The following is an 18,266-nucleotide window of genomic DNA, read 5'->3' on the forward strand; positions in this document are numbered from 1 at the left end:
CCAAGTAAACAAACATTCTCTGTCACATCTAGCCTTGAACTAAACATGTCTGTCTCTGCCTCAGTGTTCATCTCCTATAAAATAGAGGAGTATTTATTGGTTGCCTATGACCAGGTGTTTGTGCAACTTTGCTGGCCAGTTTTAGAGTCTTGTACTAGTAGTAACTTAGATATAGATTTGTACTTCTATATTCAGGATCATGGGGGGATGCAGTAGTTAATTCACCTCACTCCCAAACCACCAGTTTGCCTCTGGCTCTACCCCTAAACACTATTTTGCGCTAAAATCCAATTAGTGGGCCATGGGGTTCTAGTAACAAAAAAAAATCCCATAAGCCTGAAGTGTGCCCACCACTGATCTAGAGTCCTACTGTTTTTTAGACTAATGTTAATAAGTCTAATTTGAAAGCACAACCTATCATCTTTTCAGAAGGGAAATTCCCAGCATCCTCAATGATCACAGTCACTTCACAAGTCCTCCTTTGAATGTCTTCTTTAGGCACATACATACTGCAAAGCTATTTTCTAATTGTAATCATTTGAACTAGGGTTATGACTTAAAAGTTCCAAGCAATCTGGATTTTTTAATATTTTGTCCTGCCTATGGAAAATAAACTAGGTAGGAGTTCTGCAGCTATTACTTTTTATCGGGAACTCTGCTATAAGTATTTCACTGGGACATCAGAATCATAGAATAGTAGGGTTGGAAGGGGCCTACAAGGCCATCGAGTCCAACCCTCTGCTCAGTGCAGGAATCCAAGTCAGAGCATCCCTGACAGATGGCTGTCCAGCCTCGTCTTGAAGGCCTCCAGTGTGGGAGAGCCCACCACCTCCCTAGGTAACTGGTTCCGTTGTCGTATTGCTCTAACAGGATGTTTTTCCTGATGTTCAGCTGGAATCTGGCCTCCTGTAACTTGAGCCCATTATTCCATGTCCTGCACTCTGGCATGATCGAGAAGAGATTCTGGCCTTCCTCTCTGTGACAACCTTTCAAGTACTTGAAGAGTGCTATCCTATCTCCCCTCAGCTCTTCTCAAGGCTAAACATGCCCAGTTCTTTCAGTCTCTCCTCATAGGGCTTTGTTTCCAGTCCCCTGATCATCTTTGTTGCCCTCCTCTGAACCCTCTCCAGTTTTTCTGCACCCTTCTTAAAATGTGGTGCCCAGAACTGGACACAGTACTCCAGAAGAGGCCTCGCCAGTGCTGAGTAGAGGGGAACTAGTACTTCCCGGGATTTGGAAGCAATGCTTCTATTAATGCAGCCCAAAAGAGCATTTGCCTTTTTTGCAGCCACATCACATTGTTGGCTCATCTTCAGGTTGTGATCTACCACAATTCCAAGATCCTTCTCGCTTGTAGTGTTGTTGAGCCATGTATCCCCCATCTTGTAACTGTGCATTTGGTTTCTTTTTCCTAGGTGCAGAACTTGGCATTTGTCCCTATTAAATGTCATTCTGTTGTTTTCTGCCCAGTGCTCCAGTATATCAAGATCACTTTGAATTTTGTTTCTGTCTTCCAAAGTATTAGCTATCCCGCAGAATTTTGTGTCATCTGCAAATTTGATCAGCATTCCCTGCACCTCCTCCTCCAAGTCATTAATACAAATGTTGAAGAGCACTGGGCCCAGGACTGAGCCCTGCGGTACCCCGCTCATTACCTCTCCCCAGTTGGAGAATATCCCATTGATAAGCACACTTTGAGTCCGATTCTGTATCCAACTGTGGATCCACCTGATCGCTGTTTCATCTAGCCCACTTTGAGCTAGTTTGCTCATCAGGATATCATGGGGCACTTTGTCAAAAGCTTTGCTGAAGTCGAGGTAAATTATGTCTACAGCATTCCCACAGTCCACAAGGGAGGTTTCTTGATCAAAAACTTAGATCAGATTCATCTGACAGGATTTGTTTTTGACAAATCCATGTTGGCTTCGAGTAATCATGGCATTGTTTTCAAGGTGCTTCCAGATGGATTGCTTTATCATCTGCTCCAGAATTTTCCCAGGGATTGATGTCAGACTGACTGGTCTGTAGTTCCCAGGTTCCTCCTTTTTGCCCTTTTTGAAGATAGGGACAACATTAGCCCTCCTCCAATCATCTGGCACTTCACCTGTTTTCCATGATTTCTCAAAGAGAATAGACAGCAGTTCTGAGAGTTCTTCTGCCAGTTCCTTTATTACTCTAGGATGCAGTTCATTGGGCCTGGAGATTTGAACTCATTCAAGGTAATTAGGTGTTCCTTGACTATATGCCTATCGATCTCAAGCTGCAATTCTGCCCCGTCAGCCTGTACTTCGCCTTTGCCAGGCGGGTCATAGGCCCTCTTTTGGGAGAAGACTGAGCCAAAGTAGGAATTGAGCACCTCTGCCTTTTCTTTGTCATCTGTTGTCATTTTGCCCTCCTTATTTAATAGCTGAACCACCATTCCTTTCCTCTATCTTTTACTATGCACGTAGCTGAAGAAAGCCTTTTTGTTGCTTTTAGCATCCCTCACTAACTTCAGCTCGTGCTCAGCTTTAGCCTTCCTGACACCATCCCTGCAATTCTGTGCTACCTGCCTGTACTCTTCCTTTGTTGCCTGGCCTTCTTTCCACTTCCTATATATGTGCTTTTTTGTTTTCAGGTCATCTCTAAGCTTTTTGTGAAGCCACACTGGCTTCTTCTGTTGTCTTCCACCTTTTCTTCTTGTTGTTGTTTGTAATTGTGCCTTGAGAATTTCCTTTTTTAAAAGCTCCCACCCATCTTGGACTCCTTTTCTCGTTGCTTGCCTTGGGACCTTACTGATCATTGTTCTGAGTTTATGAAAATCAGCTTTCCTAAAATCCAGGGTATGCGTTTGACTACACTCGGCTTTTGCTTCCCTTAGAACAAATACCAGGGAAATTGAAGTCCCCCATTACTACTACATCATGCTTCCTTAAAACATTGGCTATTTGCTTTTCAAAAGTTTCATCCTCGTCTTCTCCTTGATTGGGTGGCTGGTAGTAGACTCCGACCATCAGGTTCCTTTTATTCTTTGCTCCATTTATTTTAATCCAGATGCTCTCGATGGGGCTGCTAAGCTCATCCTCCTGTATTTCTGTGCAGAGATATGTATTTTTCACATACAGTGCAACCCCACCTCCCTTTCTTTTCCTCCTGTTCATTTTGAACAAGTTGTATCCTTTAATTGCTGTATTCCAGTCATGAGAGTCATCCCACCAAGTCTCAGTTATACCTATCAGGTCATAATTTCCCTCTTGTATTAAGAGTTCAAGTTCGTTCTGTTTGTTTCCCATACTCTGGGCATTAGTATATAGACATCGAAGACCATGTGCTTCATAGTCTGGCTTTCTTCCTGTGTCTGAAGACTATTATTGGGTGCTATTAGAGCTGTTCTCTCCGTTGCGGTGCATGAGCCATCGTCCATTATTATCTCCAACTTTACATCTCCCTTCCCCGTAGGATTCAGTTTAAAGCCCTCCTGATGAAGTTCTTCATGCTGTGGCCAAACACATTCTTCCCATCCTTTGTGAGGTGCAACCCGTCCCTTGCCAACAGCCCTTCTTCCAGAAAGTATAGCCCGTGGTCCCAGAAACCAAATCTCTTGTGTCGGCACCACCTTCATAGCCAGTCATTCACCCAGAGTATTTTTCTTTCATTTTTATCCCTCTTCTAACTACTGGAAGGCTGGATGAGAAAACTATCTGGGCCCCAAAGTTCTTGAGTTTCCTTCCCAAAGCTTCAAAGTCTGACATGATGAGAAGCTCCACCCACAGTGATGAGAAGCTCCACCCACTGTTGCTACTCCCAGCTCTACAGGCTCCAAACGATAATTAAGCCACAGTACCCCCCGCTTGATACATAACAATATTATCCATTTCTTGCAACAAAATTGTGCTTATTGCCTTGTAAATGTGTTTAGCGTCACGGCAGCAGAAGCAAACTCCATCTTATTCCAGTATTCATGATGGTTTATTATTTAAGAGAGTTTAAAATGTGAAACTGCACATGCTCAGAGTATTCCTTGAACAAATCAAGTTTGGCAAACAGTTTTACTCTTTCTAACATTATCAAGAATGTAGAAGCAGTTGTAAAGCATGGAATAATGTTGGGTGGAGATGTGAAATTATAGTTTTCTGCTTCATAAATGGAGTTGCATAAGACTGTTAAGTAGCTACACCGCTGGTGAGCTTGAGCAAGTGTGCCCAGAACTGCACTCCCTGGCCAAGTTGGTTCTTCAGTAGAGCCCACAGGAAGGGAAGGGCAAACACAGTGCATGGCTATTGACATACTTGTGTGGGCATCACCTGGGAAGCAGGTAGCAAGTCTGCACTGCAAGGGTGGGCAGACTTTAGGCTTGCAGGATCTACTTTGTTTTTCACTTGAACCCTGACGTCCACCAATTGGAACCAAGGGCAAATATTGGCTTAGGAAGGTGAATGTATATTTGCAGCACAATGGGCCTGTGAGCACATACAGATCCCAGGAATTTGTTCATTACCAACACTGGAGCTCATGCACACATCCTTTCACACACAAATCTACTGCTTTCTTCTGTAATTTAAGAGGGGGGGCTTTTGTTTCTATTTTTAAACCACTGGGAATCAGAAACCTTTGCTGATTTATTGCAAATCACCCAGAGATCTACCAGTAGATCCCAATTTAATTTTTGCCCACTCCTTCTGTACTGCAAATATCCATGCAGCTGCTGTGTTGAGATAAAAACAACCATCAAGCAAATTATCTAAAAAATATATGCTGCTGTTTTGCCATAAACATTAATATAGTAAATCTGAAAGGTGCAGCATATTTCAAACCCTGAAAGGTCTAAAGTTCTGGGGTTTTTTTTTACATGTATGGTGCTGTTATAAATCTATAAATATTTGTGTTTACTTATTAGCAGTAAAAATGTGAATATGCACTCGTGTCTTTTTCCTAGGGATACATTAGATCTATTAAGGCAGTAATCCTAAATATGCTTACCTGGGAGTAATCCCATTGAACTCAATGAAGAGACATAAGAACAGCCATGTTGGGTTAGACCAAAGGCCTGTCTAGTCCAGGATTCTTTTCACATAGTGGCCAACCAGCTGTCTGTGGGAAGCCCACAAGTACAACATGAGTGCAATAGCACCCTCCCACTGATGTTCTCCAGCAATTGGTATACAGAGACATACTGCCTCCGATACTGGAGGTAATATATAGTTATCATTACTCGTAGCCATTGATACTCTTATCCTCCACTAATTTGACTAATCCCTTTTTAAAGCCATCTAGGTTAGTGGCCATCATTGCATTTTGTGGTAGCAAATTCCAGTTTAACGATGGGCTGTGAAGTACTTGCTTTTATCTATCCTGTACCTCCCAGTTTCATGCAATGACCCTGGGTTCCAGTATTATCTATTTTTTCCACACCATACATCATTTTATACACCTCTATCATGTCTTTCCATACTTGGCTTTTTTCTAAGCTAAACATTTTTTTAAAAAATCCCGACATTGTAACCTTTCCTCATAGAGGGAGTTGCTCTAGCCACTTGATCATTTTGCTTGCCTTTTCTATACCTTTTCCAACTCTACAATGTCCTTTTTGAAGTCCAGTGACAAGAACTGTACACAATATTTCAAGTATGGTTGCACCATAGATTTATATACAGGCAGTATGATATTGGCAGTTGATTCATTTCCTAATTACGCACAACATAAAATTTGCCTTTTTCAGAGCAGCCACATGCTGGGTCAACATTTTCATTGAACTACTATCTACCATAACCCTCAGACCTCTTGATCAGTCACAACCAGCTCAGATGTCATAAGTGTATATCTGAAGTTGGGATTTGTTTGCCCCAACATGCATCACTTTGCACTTGCTTACATTGAACTGCATTTACCATTTTAATGCCCGTTCTCCCAGTTTGGAGAGAATTTTTGCAATCCCTTTTTGTTTTAACTACCCTAAATAATTTGGTGTCATTAGCAAAGTTGGCCACCAGACTGCTCACTCCCTATTCTGGATCATTTATGAACAAGTTAAAAAGAACTGGTCCCAATAAAGTTCCCTGCTGTTTACATTCTTCTACTATTAGATCTATTCCTACTCTCAGCTTTCTGTTCTTTAACCAGTTACCAGTCCATAGAAAGACCCCTTCTCTTATTCCATGAATCTACCGAAGTTTGGTGGCAAGGCCAAAGGAGGTGTCATGGAGGAGGAATGAGAAGCTGTTGTGTTTAAATTTCAAGAGAAGCCCCGTTCAGTATTTTGGAAGAAATCCTCCAACCCCCAAAGAACCTCATGTCAGTTAGATGACACTGCCCAAAGTGCCTTTCCCTACCTCACAACAGTCCAGCAAGGCAGGCAGTTACTTTTTCCTTTGACTCAAAGGCTTAGAGAGAGAGAGAGAGAGATAATATTACTATTCCCTTTGAGAGACACATTCTAATTGATAGGAACTGATGCTGCAGAAATAGTGATTTCCCTGCAAGCAAGGGGAGGGGCGTGCTAAAAATTCTTGAAGCATCACCACTCTCATTTTCAAATGTCTCACTTCCAAAATGTGGGATAATAGTGGCTTGCCTTGGGGGAAGAGTGTTGCAGCCAATGCAACAAGAAGGCAGATTAGGAAAGATGTTGCAAATGTGAGGAATTTTTAAAGATGAAAATCTAGCAGCATGATGTATGTTTACCTGGAAGTTAGCCCCATTGTGTACAGTGGGGCTTACTCCCAGGTAAATGTAAATAGGATTGCAGCCAAAGCATTTGGCTCAACTTGTTTCATACATTACACGTCAGCAGGGGGTTCACAGGGTTAGCAATTAAATGGTTTATATTGGTCTTTTTGTTTTAGGGCACAGTCCTATACATATTTAGACAGAAAAAAATCCTACAACTCCCAGCAAATATTGGGAGTTGTAGGCCTTTTTTCTGTCTAAACATGCATACGATTGTGCCCTTAAATGTTTTTATCAAAGAATTGGAAGGGCCATTTAGGGTGCGATCCTATGCATATTTAGACAGAAAAAAATAGAAATAGACAGAAAAAAGAATGCTGGGAGTTGTAGGCCTTTTTTCTGTCTAAACATGCATAGGATTGTGCCCTTAATATATTTAATATGATTTTCTTATATCCTTTACCTCACTTTGTAAAGAATATTGATATTTTTTAAAGGCTGCTTAGAAAACTCTTAAATAAGCAAACCATATTAGCCACATTGACAGGAAGTAATGATGGGGCAAACCTTGAGACTAGAATGACATTCCCTGGGATTGGAATGACAGCCCTTGGAAGTAGAATGACAGTCCCTGGACCAGGAATCCTGGCCCCTGGGAGTAGATTGATTGTCCCTGGGAGTGGAATGGCGGACCCTGAGAGGCTAGAAGGATGTCTTCAGGGACCGACATTCCAGGCCCAGGCCTGTCATCCATTCCCAACATCATAGTAACTTCTCAAGGTCTTGCTTTGCTATTCGCCACCATTTCACACTGTCAGTGTAGTTAACATGATTTGTATATTTAAGAGAATGCTAAGCTTTAAAATACCAATATTTTTCTAAAGCGATTTAAACGAAATAAAATCCCTCTCCGCATTCCCTTCTTGCTTTATGTGTAGCTCGCATTGATTTCAAGGGGGCCAGGCCATGTCCATTGGCATCCGCAGCTCCCATAGTTTCCTATGGGTCTTCAGATAGCTCACATTGTTACCAATGGGCATTCTTGTCATTCGTTCTAGAACGTCTTGGCAGCCGCAGCAATCCTGGGTTCTTGCCAGTAGATTGCGGATGGACCCGTTCGCGTTTCGCAGCGCTTATAGTTTCTTCTCCCAAAGCGGGCCACAGACCCACCGACTCTCCCTATAGACACCCCACCCCACCCGCAATAACCCCTCAGAGTCCCCTGCTGTCTTATGTCTTCTTTGCACGGCTCTGTGGTGCCCCGCCGCCACTCCACCCCGCCTGTGCGGGTTCCCGCGCGGGAGCGGGAACGCGGCGGGGCTGAAGTGGTTCCGGGTCAGTGGAAGAAGCAGCCAGCATGGAGCGTTCGGGGGCTGAGGGGCCTCGGAGAGGCCGGTGAGGGGGGCAGTCCGGGGGACCCTGTCTGGGTTGAGGCCGGGGGAGGGGTGCGCGCGTGCGCACAGCCCCGTTGAAGCTGCGGCTGTGGCGGCGGCGGCGGCGTCTGAGGCAACGGCAGGAAGCGTGCCCACCATCACCCTAGAGGGGGGCCGCAGCGCCCCTTTATCCCTGCAGGGCTCCCGCTCGGCGTCCCCTTCCTCAGTCTTAGGCAGGCGGCAGCGGCTGAGCAGCCATGTCGTTGAACCAGTATGAGAGGCACTGCGACTCCATCAGCTCCGACTTCGGCAACGAGTCTTCCAACAGGAGCGGCCCCCGGCCTGCCCCTGGCCCTGTCTTGGGCGGCGAGCAAGAGGAGCTGCATTATGCCCCCATCCGTATTCTGGGCCGGGGGGCCTTCGGAGAGGCCACTCTGTACCGCCGGACTGAGGTAAATCTGAAGCCCCCCCCCCCGTCCCGGGCATCCTGTCTCCTCCCCGCGCTTTCCGTCGCGTTTTTCGAGGCCTCTGTTCTGAGACCCCCTTAGTTCTCCTCTCCCTTTGTTGGAATCTCAGCCCTTGTAACTTATGAAGAGGGAGGAATAGTGTTCGTTGTCGCAGAGGTGTCAACAGAAACTTCTGGGCCTGGTGCACTATGTGGGGATTGGACCCTCCACTCCACTCCACCTGCAATCCGTTTTCTTGTTGTGCTGGTTGCAACACTTCCCGCCCCTTCCCCCAAGGTAGGCCACTATGATCTCACATTTTTGGAAGTGAGGTATTTGAAGATGAAAGCTCCTGCGTCCCAAGCAATTTTTGCTTGCTTAGGCGGAAATCGCTATTTCCGCAGCTTTTAATGCCCCAACAATTCTCTGTCTTGCAAAGGAATACTAATTTCATGCTTTGCTGGACTGTTGTGGGGGGTGGGGCATGAGCACTTTGGGCAGCAACATCTAACTGACATATGAGGTTCTCTGGGGGGTTGGGGAGTTTCTTCCAACATTGAGGGGTGGTGTTCCCTTAAAAAATAAACACAACAGCTCCACACTTAATAGTCATTTTGACACTTTTCCCAGACTTCCCTTGGCCCCTCCGTGACACCATCATTCCTTCTTGTGCCCTGAGACCAAACTTTTGTATCTCCTTTCTCCCTACCCCATTTGGACGATACAGGTATAATCCCATGCATGTTTAGACAGAAAAAAGGCCTACAATTCCCAGCATTCTCCTGGGAGTTGTAAGACTTTTTCCTTCCTAAATATGCATAGGATTGCACCCTAAGTGTATAAGTGGCTACTAGTTATGATGGCTGTATATTATACTATACCACTTGCTGGGAAACACAAGCAGGCAGGTACTGTTGAAGTCATGTCCTGCTTGTGGGCTTCCAATGGGCATCTCTCTGGTTGGCTACTGTGGGAGCAGAATGCTGAAGGAATAAGCTTTTGATCTAGTACACCCCTTCTTATGTTCAAAGTTCTTGGTGTGTGTAGGGGGCACTATGTACTCCTTTCCACAGCTGGCCTTGCTCCTGCCGCTGTCATCCTCACCCTCCAAATCCTTGCTCCACATTCCCTAGTCTCCTTTCTCTCCCTGCCCCCCAGACATGGTATTATCTAAACATTTTCCTCTCCTGCATCTAAAGGTGCTTCATGCCTAAAAGAAGAGGTACTGGGGCTCAAGCCCTCCAGCTCTGCTCTGAAAACTGCTCTCCCTAATCTCAGTTGTGTTGGGAGACTAGTTATGATTGCTTAGTGAAGAGGAGAAAGCACTTTGTGCATGCTCAAAATAGTAACTGCATTGCCATGCCTTATGCAGCAGTAAGAACCCTGTTTAGCCTTGGCTCAGATTTAGCCCTACCATTTCCTAGGGTTGCAAACAGTTTCTTCTGGCTTCTGTGTCTTTGAGCAACTGCATGATAGGAAGACATTCGGCAGTGTAAGCCTAGAGAAAAATAGCAATGGGAAAAACTTTTATTGGTGAGTCCACAACCATGTGAGGTAGGCCAAGCTGAGAGATACTCAATGGCGGAAAGTCTCCCAATGAGCTTCGTGGCTGAGTAGGGATTTGAACTTGGGTCCCCCAGTCTTAGTCCAGTACTCTAACCACTACATTACACCAGGAGCTGGCATTGTAGCTGGCTGTTTGGAAGGAGGGTTGTTCTTCCTCACGATGATGATGTTAAACCATGGTTGAACTCAGAAAGTTTCTGCTTTTGGAGAATCCAGGAGATTTTGTTAAGTTACTTCATTTGTACGTGGTACTCTAATCTCAGTTACTTCTTTAAATTAATTAAATGCACCATTTGCAGTTGTGTGAATGACTTTTTAACTGAAAATAGCTGCTGTTCAGTGGAGGAGAATCTGGATCTGCATGGGGGTGAGGATGGGGGTAATACTTTGCTCCTATGCTGTAGTCCTCACTAAACTTGTCCCTGAAGCTACTATTTGGCTTGGGAGGAAAATTTCCATTGATGTCAAATTATTAATTTCTAGCTCTAATTTGCCTTTTTGAAAACTACAGAATTTGTTTGGAAATGAAATATTGCACAAGGATGTAGGGATGTTGTTTCCTTTCCAACAGTTTCCTATACAAGGCAGAAAAGGAATGACAGAATGGGAAAGGAGAGAGAAAGAAGGCAGCTGTGGCCCTGCATCATATTTCTGCAAGGATTTACAGACGTATCACTTACAGATCATAGAGGCTGATAACAAAGGCTACTCATAGGCTAATAAAGCAAGCACAACACTCAAGGAAGGATAAAACTATAGAATGACCTTGAATCTTGCTACAAGGATGAAATATTGATACTAAATGCCCCCTAACTTTTATGTCTTTTTCCTATAAATGCTGTGGATGGAATATCATGGAATATCTCCCATGAGCTAATCAGTTCCTGTTATGAATATAGACTGTGTTTGGGTGGAGATGTGTATGAAATAAAAACACAATCCTTCCTCTGAAAAGTTTATGACGTTTGATAATTATTCAAAAGGAAAAAAGTGTCAGTTGTTGATACTGATTTTTGGCAACAGAAATAGGGAAACTCCATTTAAATTCCATAGATAATTGTTGGATGAATCAGAAAGTGCATACATTTTTTTACTTCTAAGCAATGACATCCAACTTTAAAGGACTTTTAACCTCAATACGCTTAGAGTGCAATCCTATGCATGTTTAGACAGAAAAAAGTCAACTCCCAGCATTCCCCAGCCAGCATGGCTGGCTGGGGAATGCTGGGAGTGTAGGACTCTTTTCTGTCTAAACATGCGTAGGATTGCACCCTTAACTAACAAAATTTCTTGTATTCCAGGATGACTCACTTGTAGTGTGGAAGGAAGTGGATCTTACCAGACTGTCAGAAAAAGAACGTCGTGATGCTTTGAATGAGATCGTTATCCTTGCTCTGTTGCAGCATGACAACATCATTGCCTATTACAATCATTTCATGGATAACACCACGCTGTTGATTGAACTGGAGTACTGTAATGGTGAGAACTCTGTCTTGTAAACAGCAAGCACCTCTTCCATCTTGGGTTCTGTGGAGAAAGATGAAATACAGAGCGGCTAGGTCTTGTTTATAGACGCCCAGCTGTAGTGGCAGATCTAGAAACACAAACCAGACTCATCTTGGAGGACTGCCATTTGTGTTCCATAGATATATAATCTAAAACATACTTGGTGGGAAGAAGCAGCTTAGGAACAAAACTAGCTAAAGGAAAGATGTGGTGCTGAATGGGCAACAAATCAGATACAAATTTGCAGGGTAAATAAAACAAGAACTTTAATAGTACACTGGAAAATAAGCAGTCTTTCTTTGCCTAAGGTCCTGTGTTAATTGCTGGACAGTGCTATGATTAAATCGTCAATGCCATATGGCACCTTTACATTTTACTGCTGTATCTGGTGAACACAAAACAGTGGCAAATCTCAAAGATAACAGAGAAAATGAAGACATGGAATATGTGGCATATCTGCTGTTCTTGACATTTTCTTGCAATTTTTTTTTCTTGCTGATTCATGCTTGTTTGCTTTCAGGTGATATTTTTAGCTCATTGCAGAACCATCTAGCTAGCCTGACTTTCTAACCAAGTGTACAAACCACATAAAATTCAGTAACAAAATTCTTAATGGTTTGCATTTGAACTGCACTAAATGTAGAGGATGGTGGATAACATCAGCTAAGTGCTAGTCTTGCCATCCTAGTAAAAATAAATCTGAAAGAGAGACTGTTACTTTCTAGGCTTACAGAAGTGATGTGTGTTCTGAAGAAGAGCTCCTGCAGATGTTGGCAGATAAATGTATTTTACCGAACCTTTTGTCTGCAACATCACTTGGGCTCATGGTGCATTATAGTAAGCATGAAGCAAGAAGGAGGAGGACCCTAAATGTGAAACACCAAGCAAACAAATCAGTGGACCCACAGGTGATTTATATTACAAAAGGCAAAATTATACATTCAGAATTTGAAATTCACTGTAAAAGTGTGCCATATGTACTCCCAACAGAACAGGCATTAGCAAAAAGGGAATCCTTTTAGATACATAAATGAAAATCCATGTGTCCGGAGGGTTTACATGATAAGTTAGATTTGTCTGTTTTTTCTTTAAACAAATTCTTTACATTCTTTTCCAGTCATGATATCAACAGGTGTCCCTCATATCAATTGAACCTTTCTTGACTTTCGTTGTTGTTGTTCAGTCGTCTCTACTGAAAATAGTTACTCTGTCTCTTTAACTTGATTTTATTATATAAAGCCACTTTGTGGCATTCTCTCTTGAACAAGCTACGGATAACCTCCCATATGCTTGTGTGCATCTATTTTCTTAAATTAGGAGTAAGATCTGATCTGGAACATACTTGGTAAGACTAAAATCTCCATATGCTATTATGAAACAAACTTCAGTTGACTGGAATCAGTCATGAATTCTAACCGTTTGCTTTGTTTGCTAAAATTTGCTATTTTGCTATTTTAGGATAACAGAAAAATTATTTTGCTCTGACTCCGCATAGCTTTTGACAATTGGTCATTGAAGCACTTCAGTTTTTTCATGTTCTCAGGTGGTAGTAGCAAATTTAATAATAGTTGTTTCAGGCTTTTGTTGCAAGTTGTTATTTTATTGCCTTCTCATCTTGTCTCTTTAGATAGAGCATGTTAACTGAGACAAACACAGTTTGGCTGCATATTGCAACAGATACAGAAAAAAATAGATTTATCTTCCTGATGAAGTACAGAAACAATACTATATTCCAGAGTTGTTAAAATTTACTACTGTTTGCCATTGTTTGTTGTAAGATACATCTTGACTTGTATTCATTTTGTGTATAGTTGGCACTACACCCTTTTGTATTCTTGAGGAGCAATTTGTATATTGTTAATACTCTGTGTTTATAGTGTTGTTATGTCTGTATAAAGTGTAGTTTAAACACAACCTACTAACGTTTATTATTGTCATATAGAGATTTTTGAACTTAAATTGTTTATGGTTGTCAGTACACGGTACTGCATTCTTAAACAATTGTTCCAATGTTAGACACTTTGTGTATTTGCTTGTATAAGCAAGTTCTGTTGGGTGTACATACACCACACATTTATAGTAAGAGATTTATTTTTAATTCTGAATGTATAATTTTGCCTTTTGTAATATACAGCAGTGGTGGGTCCATGGATTTGTTTGGTTGGTGCATTTCAGTAAGCAACAGCAAAGAATATGGGAGAAGAGGGACTCCCTTTTTCAATAGAAAACATTTTAGGAAAACAGCAAATTCCTGGAGTGTTCCTAGTAAATACTGATAAAATATTTACAATCAACAGCTAAGCATTTCTTTCTCTTAATTGCAGGGGGAAACCTTTATGATAAGATCCTGCGGCAGAAAGATAAGTTGTTTGAGGAAGAGGTAACTTGAATTTTTTTAGAAGCAATGGGACAGTTAGCTTTGTTTCATGTACCTAGTTATCCTAAATCCATTTCATGTTGTTCAGTCATTAAGTCATGTCCGACTCTTCGTGACCCCATGGACCATAGCATGCCAGGCCTTCCTGTCCTCCGCTCTCTCCCGGAGTGTGCTCAAGTCCATATTCATTGCATCGGTGATGCTATCTAGCCATCTCATCCTCTGCCGTTCCCTTCTCCTTTTGCCTTCAATCTTTCCCAGCATCGTAGTAAGCAGATAACATCACTTGTGTCAGCTAGGAGGAAACAGGAAGCATTTTCTTTGAGGTTCCAATTGTGAATGGAACAGTTAGATCTGTAGTCGCAAATATTGTAGCGATAATGAAGATGAGAACTTCATTCTGGTTGCTTACAGTGTCTCAAGAACTTGTGACATCCTAAGGTACTACCTTGCATTCTGACCTACAAAGGTGTATATGTAACATGGACATCTGTATCATGCTGATTTAAAATATTTTGAGGGTTCTCATACTACAGTAACCTTTCTGTGTGTGTTTGTACACCCACAACTTGCACAACAGCAATTTAGCGATTCAAAAAGCAAGCCCTGGAATGAACAGAAAAGCTCATTTCTGGGTCTAGACAGGTTAGTAGAGCTTTGCTAGGCAAGCTCCACTGACTTGCCCCATTCCAGAAATGAGTGTTTCTGCTAGTTTCCAGTTCCTATCCAAAGTGCTAAATTCCCATTGCACAAGTGTGGGTCCCGCTGGAACTTGGGCAGCACTGAATATTCAGAGGGTTGTATCCAACTGTGTCTGTCTGCCAGCATAACAGTCACCACTGGTGGAACAGATTCACCCTCCTAAATCTGCCCTGGAGTAGGGGGAGGGTGCAGGGGAAGAGAGGAAGGGGAAATCTCATTGCAAACATTTGTCCAGTTGCGCAACATTGGATGACACCCAATATTCTCCGTAACTTACTCCATTTATAGAATGCAGACTTTCTGTTTACAGAACCTGGGATTTTTAAATCATAGAATTCTAGATCTTCTTCTTATAGCATTAATTTCCAAGATTGAATTGTGACATGACAGTTCATACATCAAATTAAGAGGTAAAGACCTCTTTGACTTTCCACGATAGCTGGGAAGCATCAGCTGTCAGCCTGAATAATTTTTAGTATTAAGTTACTGTGAGGGATCAGCAAGGCTCACCGCCTCTTACCAGACGCCTGTCGAGTCACTCATGGCATTGCTGGTTTTCTCTGCACACGCCCAGGCTCCCATACCAGCACAAAGGGCAAGGACAGAGTGGCTGCAGATGGCGACAATTCAAACAGAGGGCATCGCTAGCCATTGCGTGCCTGCAGCTGGCCCCATCACCCAAAATGAGCATCACCTGAAGTGGGGTGGTGGTGGCTGGGAAAGGGGAAGAAGCAGGGAGGATAAAAGGAAGACAGGAAAGCAAGGAGGGAGGTGGCTGCAGGAAGAGAGAGATTGCCTATGAGCAAGGACGGCAGAGGAGGCAAGCCAAGAAGGACAAAAATGCAAGAAAAGGGAGTGACAGAAGAAGAAACTTGGGAAAGACAAGGAAAAGGTATGCGTGCCGGGGAGGGCAGGGCAACACCTGAATGGGGTGAAGAGCTAATATACAGTCAGTTTAGGAGGATTCTCACTGGCCACCTGCTCCCTTGGGGGAAAGAGAGGCCTTCCAACCTCCTTTCATTAACCCTAGAGTGGCAGAATGGACTGAGCGGCCTAGTGGCTCAACTGTTGAGCACTGGGGAAGGTGGAGGCATGAGCAGGATTGCATGTTAGAGGTAAAGCAACAAGGGGAATTGTTTGAGAAGGAGTGGGCTGTACTATCTTAGCACTCACTGACTGTTGCCATTCTGATGGAGACAATAGATCAAGGGGATTTTGATGTTCCTCTTCCTCAAGACCCGCTAGTACCTTGGAGACCACATGAGCAAATTATCCTGGAAAGATTATCTTTTGAAAAAGATCTCAGTGCTGAGATGTTCCTAAGGGAACAAAAAAAGTTCTCTTTCTAAAAGGGTCTTCAGCTAGAACAGCCTTCAAAAACATGGTGTTTAGACTACAGCTCCTATTGGTCCCAGCCAACCTGACCAATGGTCAGGAATGATGGAAATTGTAGTCTAAAACATCTGGAGAGCATCATGTTGGGGAAGGCTGGGCTAGAATATTTCATGCATTCTGTTTACTAGGGACAAAATGTATTTGGCTTACATGTGAACTATCTTTCTTTGCAGATGGTGGTGTGGTACCTATTTCAGATTGCATCAGCAGTGAGCTGTATTCACAGGGAAGGAATCCTTCACAGGTAAGTGTTTAATGTGCTAGGGCTAATTGGTGACTTAGTACCTGAAGGTGAAACCCACTTGAGAATGTCTCTTCTCCTGCTTCTGATTCAATGCTCTTTAACCAGGGAGACTCAGGGATTCTCTACATGAGGCTTTTATCCCCCGATCGAGAGTGATTACTCACAGAAGTTTAAGGGTCCTTTACATGACATTGTCAAGCTCCAGGACCTTTCCCGTGCTTTCTGACTTTTATCCCATTTTTTTAAAGACGTGGATAATGGGATAATGAGCTATTTAAATATCTCAAGTTGATTTTCTCTGTGAAAAGAGGAAGTGGTGCTATAACAAAGCACCATGTAGTGGCTGTATAATGAAACATACAGAGCTTGCAAATAAAGGAACTCTGGGGGGAGGGGGGAGCTGAAGTGCATGAAAAGAGGCTATCTTAATCCCACAAAGAATATGGAAGCAGAAGCCTGGGTAAAGTTGCAGGATAAAAAGCCTGGTGTGGAGAAGCCCTCAGGAGGAGACAAGAATTCGGCTTGTCCAATGTTCTTTGAAACACTGCCAAGCTTCAAAATTCTTCCATTTATCTTAGGTTTAAATGCCATTACTTGAATTTCCATTGTAATTACATGCAGTGAATTAGATAGGAATCTTAGTAAATGGTAGTTGTAGTTTTAGTATTGGACAGTGGAGAAAATTTGATTTACTGTGAAAATAAAGATGCAACTAAGACCTTAGTTGCTTTTATGTTCATTAAAGTACTTGAATCATACAGGATAGAACCAGATGAACAGTGGCAATAGCAGGAAGAAAAGTTGTCTGGTGCTAGTTTGAGGCGGATGTAGGATTCGTGAGCTGCCTTCCTTGAAACTTTATGGAACAGCACCCTTGAAAGAGGATTGTCCTCTTCTGAGGCTTGCAACAAAGAAGTCATCTGGAATACTGTCTAGGCAACTGTCCTCTTAGCTGTGGTTCTTTTCACAGTGCCCTGGGGAATGCCGTATTCTGCTCTTGCTGGCCAAGTGGCAGCGGAGGCGGGGGGATTCTACTACACTAACTGCTGTGTAACTTACAGTTTTTCTGATGACAGGCATAAGTAATGGATATGATGGAGGGTTCAAATTGTTTCTTTTGTCTAATGTCTTGGCTAGGACAGTAAAGACCCTCAGCTTGCTGAGGTTGTTGGGTTTTGCCCTATTGTATCTTCTGAGCTTCTGCTTTGTTAGGTGTTTTTAAAGTTCTTTCTAATTGAATCTTCTTTAGTCTTTGTTTCATTGTATTTAATGTTTTTATTCTTATTAACTGCCTTGAGCATTTTTTTGGAGAGGCAGGGTATAAACATTGATAATAAGTTAATAGTAAAAGGGTAGATTAAATGGATACAAAATAATTTGCTTCACATTCTTCAGAGCACAGAAATTAGATTTCCTAATACAGATTATATACTGCCCTAGTGGTTGTCAGACTGGATCACTGCATTATGTGCCTCTACTTGGGGTCTTCCTTTGTCCACATCTGGAAGAAAATACAAAACTTAGGACAAATGCGTATCACAGCAGATAAGTGCTTCGTCCTTTCATCCCGAATAGTAAAATCCAACAGCTGATTTTATTTGTCTTGGCTCTAAAATAATCCGCTTTACAGTACAATCCTATCAACCAATATATCTACTCAGAAATAAGCTTCATTGAATTTAATAGGACTTACTCTCAGGAAAGTGAGTATAGGATTGTAGGAACCTTCCAGACAAGGCATTTATCATGGCATCATCCTGCTTCATTCACAGAGTTTTATGGGGAGTCCAGATGACATATTTTGCTTGAAACTCTCCCATGTTTTCCTACCACTTCTATCTTTTTTCTTACTGTGGAAAATCCATTAAGTAGGAAAAGATGGAATGCCAGCACAATGTCAATACTAGCACTAGAACCCTGCTGTCTGAAAGTGTCATAGCCTCAGTATAGTTTCACTGTGGTTTTTCAGGACTTGTGCTGAAATAACCCCAGAACAAAGTATTTTTAGCACA

At 42.6% G+C, this 18,266-nt stretch overlaps 1 protein-coding gene across 1 annotated transcript in view; it reads left to right on the forward strand.

The window, feature by feature from the left end:
- Nucleotides 1-7,932: 7,932 nt before the first annotated feature.
- Nucleotides 7,933-18,266, forward strand: part of NEK9 (NIMA related kinase 9) — a 45,796-nt gene continuing 35,462 nt past the window's right edge. Inside the window, exons 1-4 of the mRNA XM_084842115.1 lie at nt 7,933-8,470; nt 11,332-11,509; nt 13,861-13,916; nt 16,184-16,254. Coding sequence (XP_084698241.1) covers nt 8,276-8,470; nt 11,332-11,509; nt 13,861-13,916; nt 16,184-16,254 — 500 coding nt within the window. The 5' untranslated portion in view covers nt 7,933-8,275. The remainder of the gene's footprint in view (nt 8,471-11,331; nt 11,510-13,860; nt 13,917-16,183; nt 16,255-18,266) is intronic.

This window comes from Heloderma suspectum, chromosome 1 (genome assembly GCF_057233095.1).
Source record: "Heloderma suspectum isolate Gila_16-S chromosome 1, 16-S_ref, whole genome shotgun sequence".
Taxonomy (NCBI): domain Eukaryota; kingdom Metazoa; phylum Chordata; class Lepidosauria; order Squamata; family Helodermatidae; genus Heloderma; species Heloderma suspectum.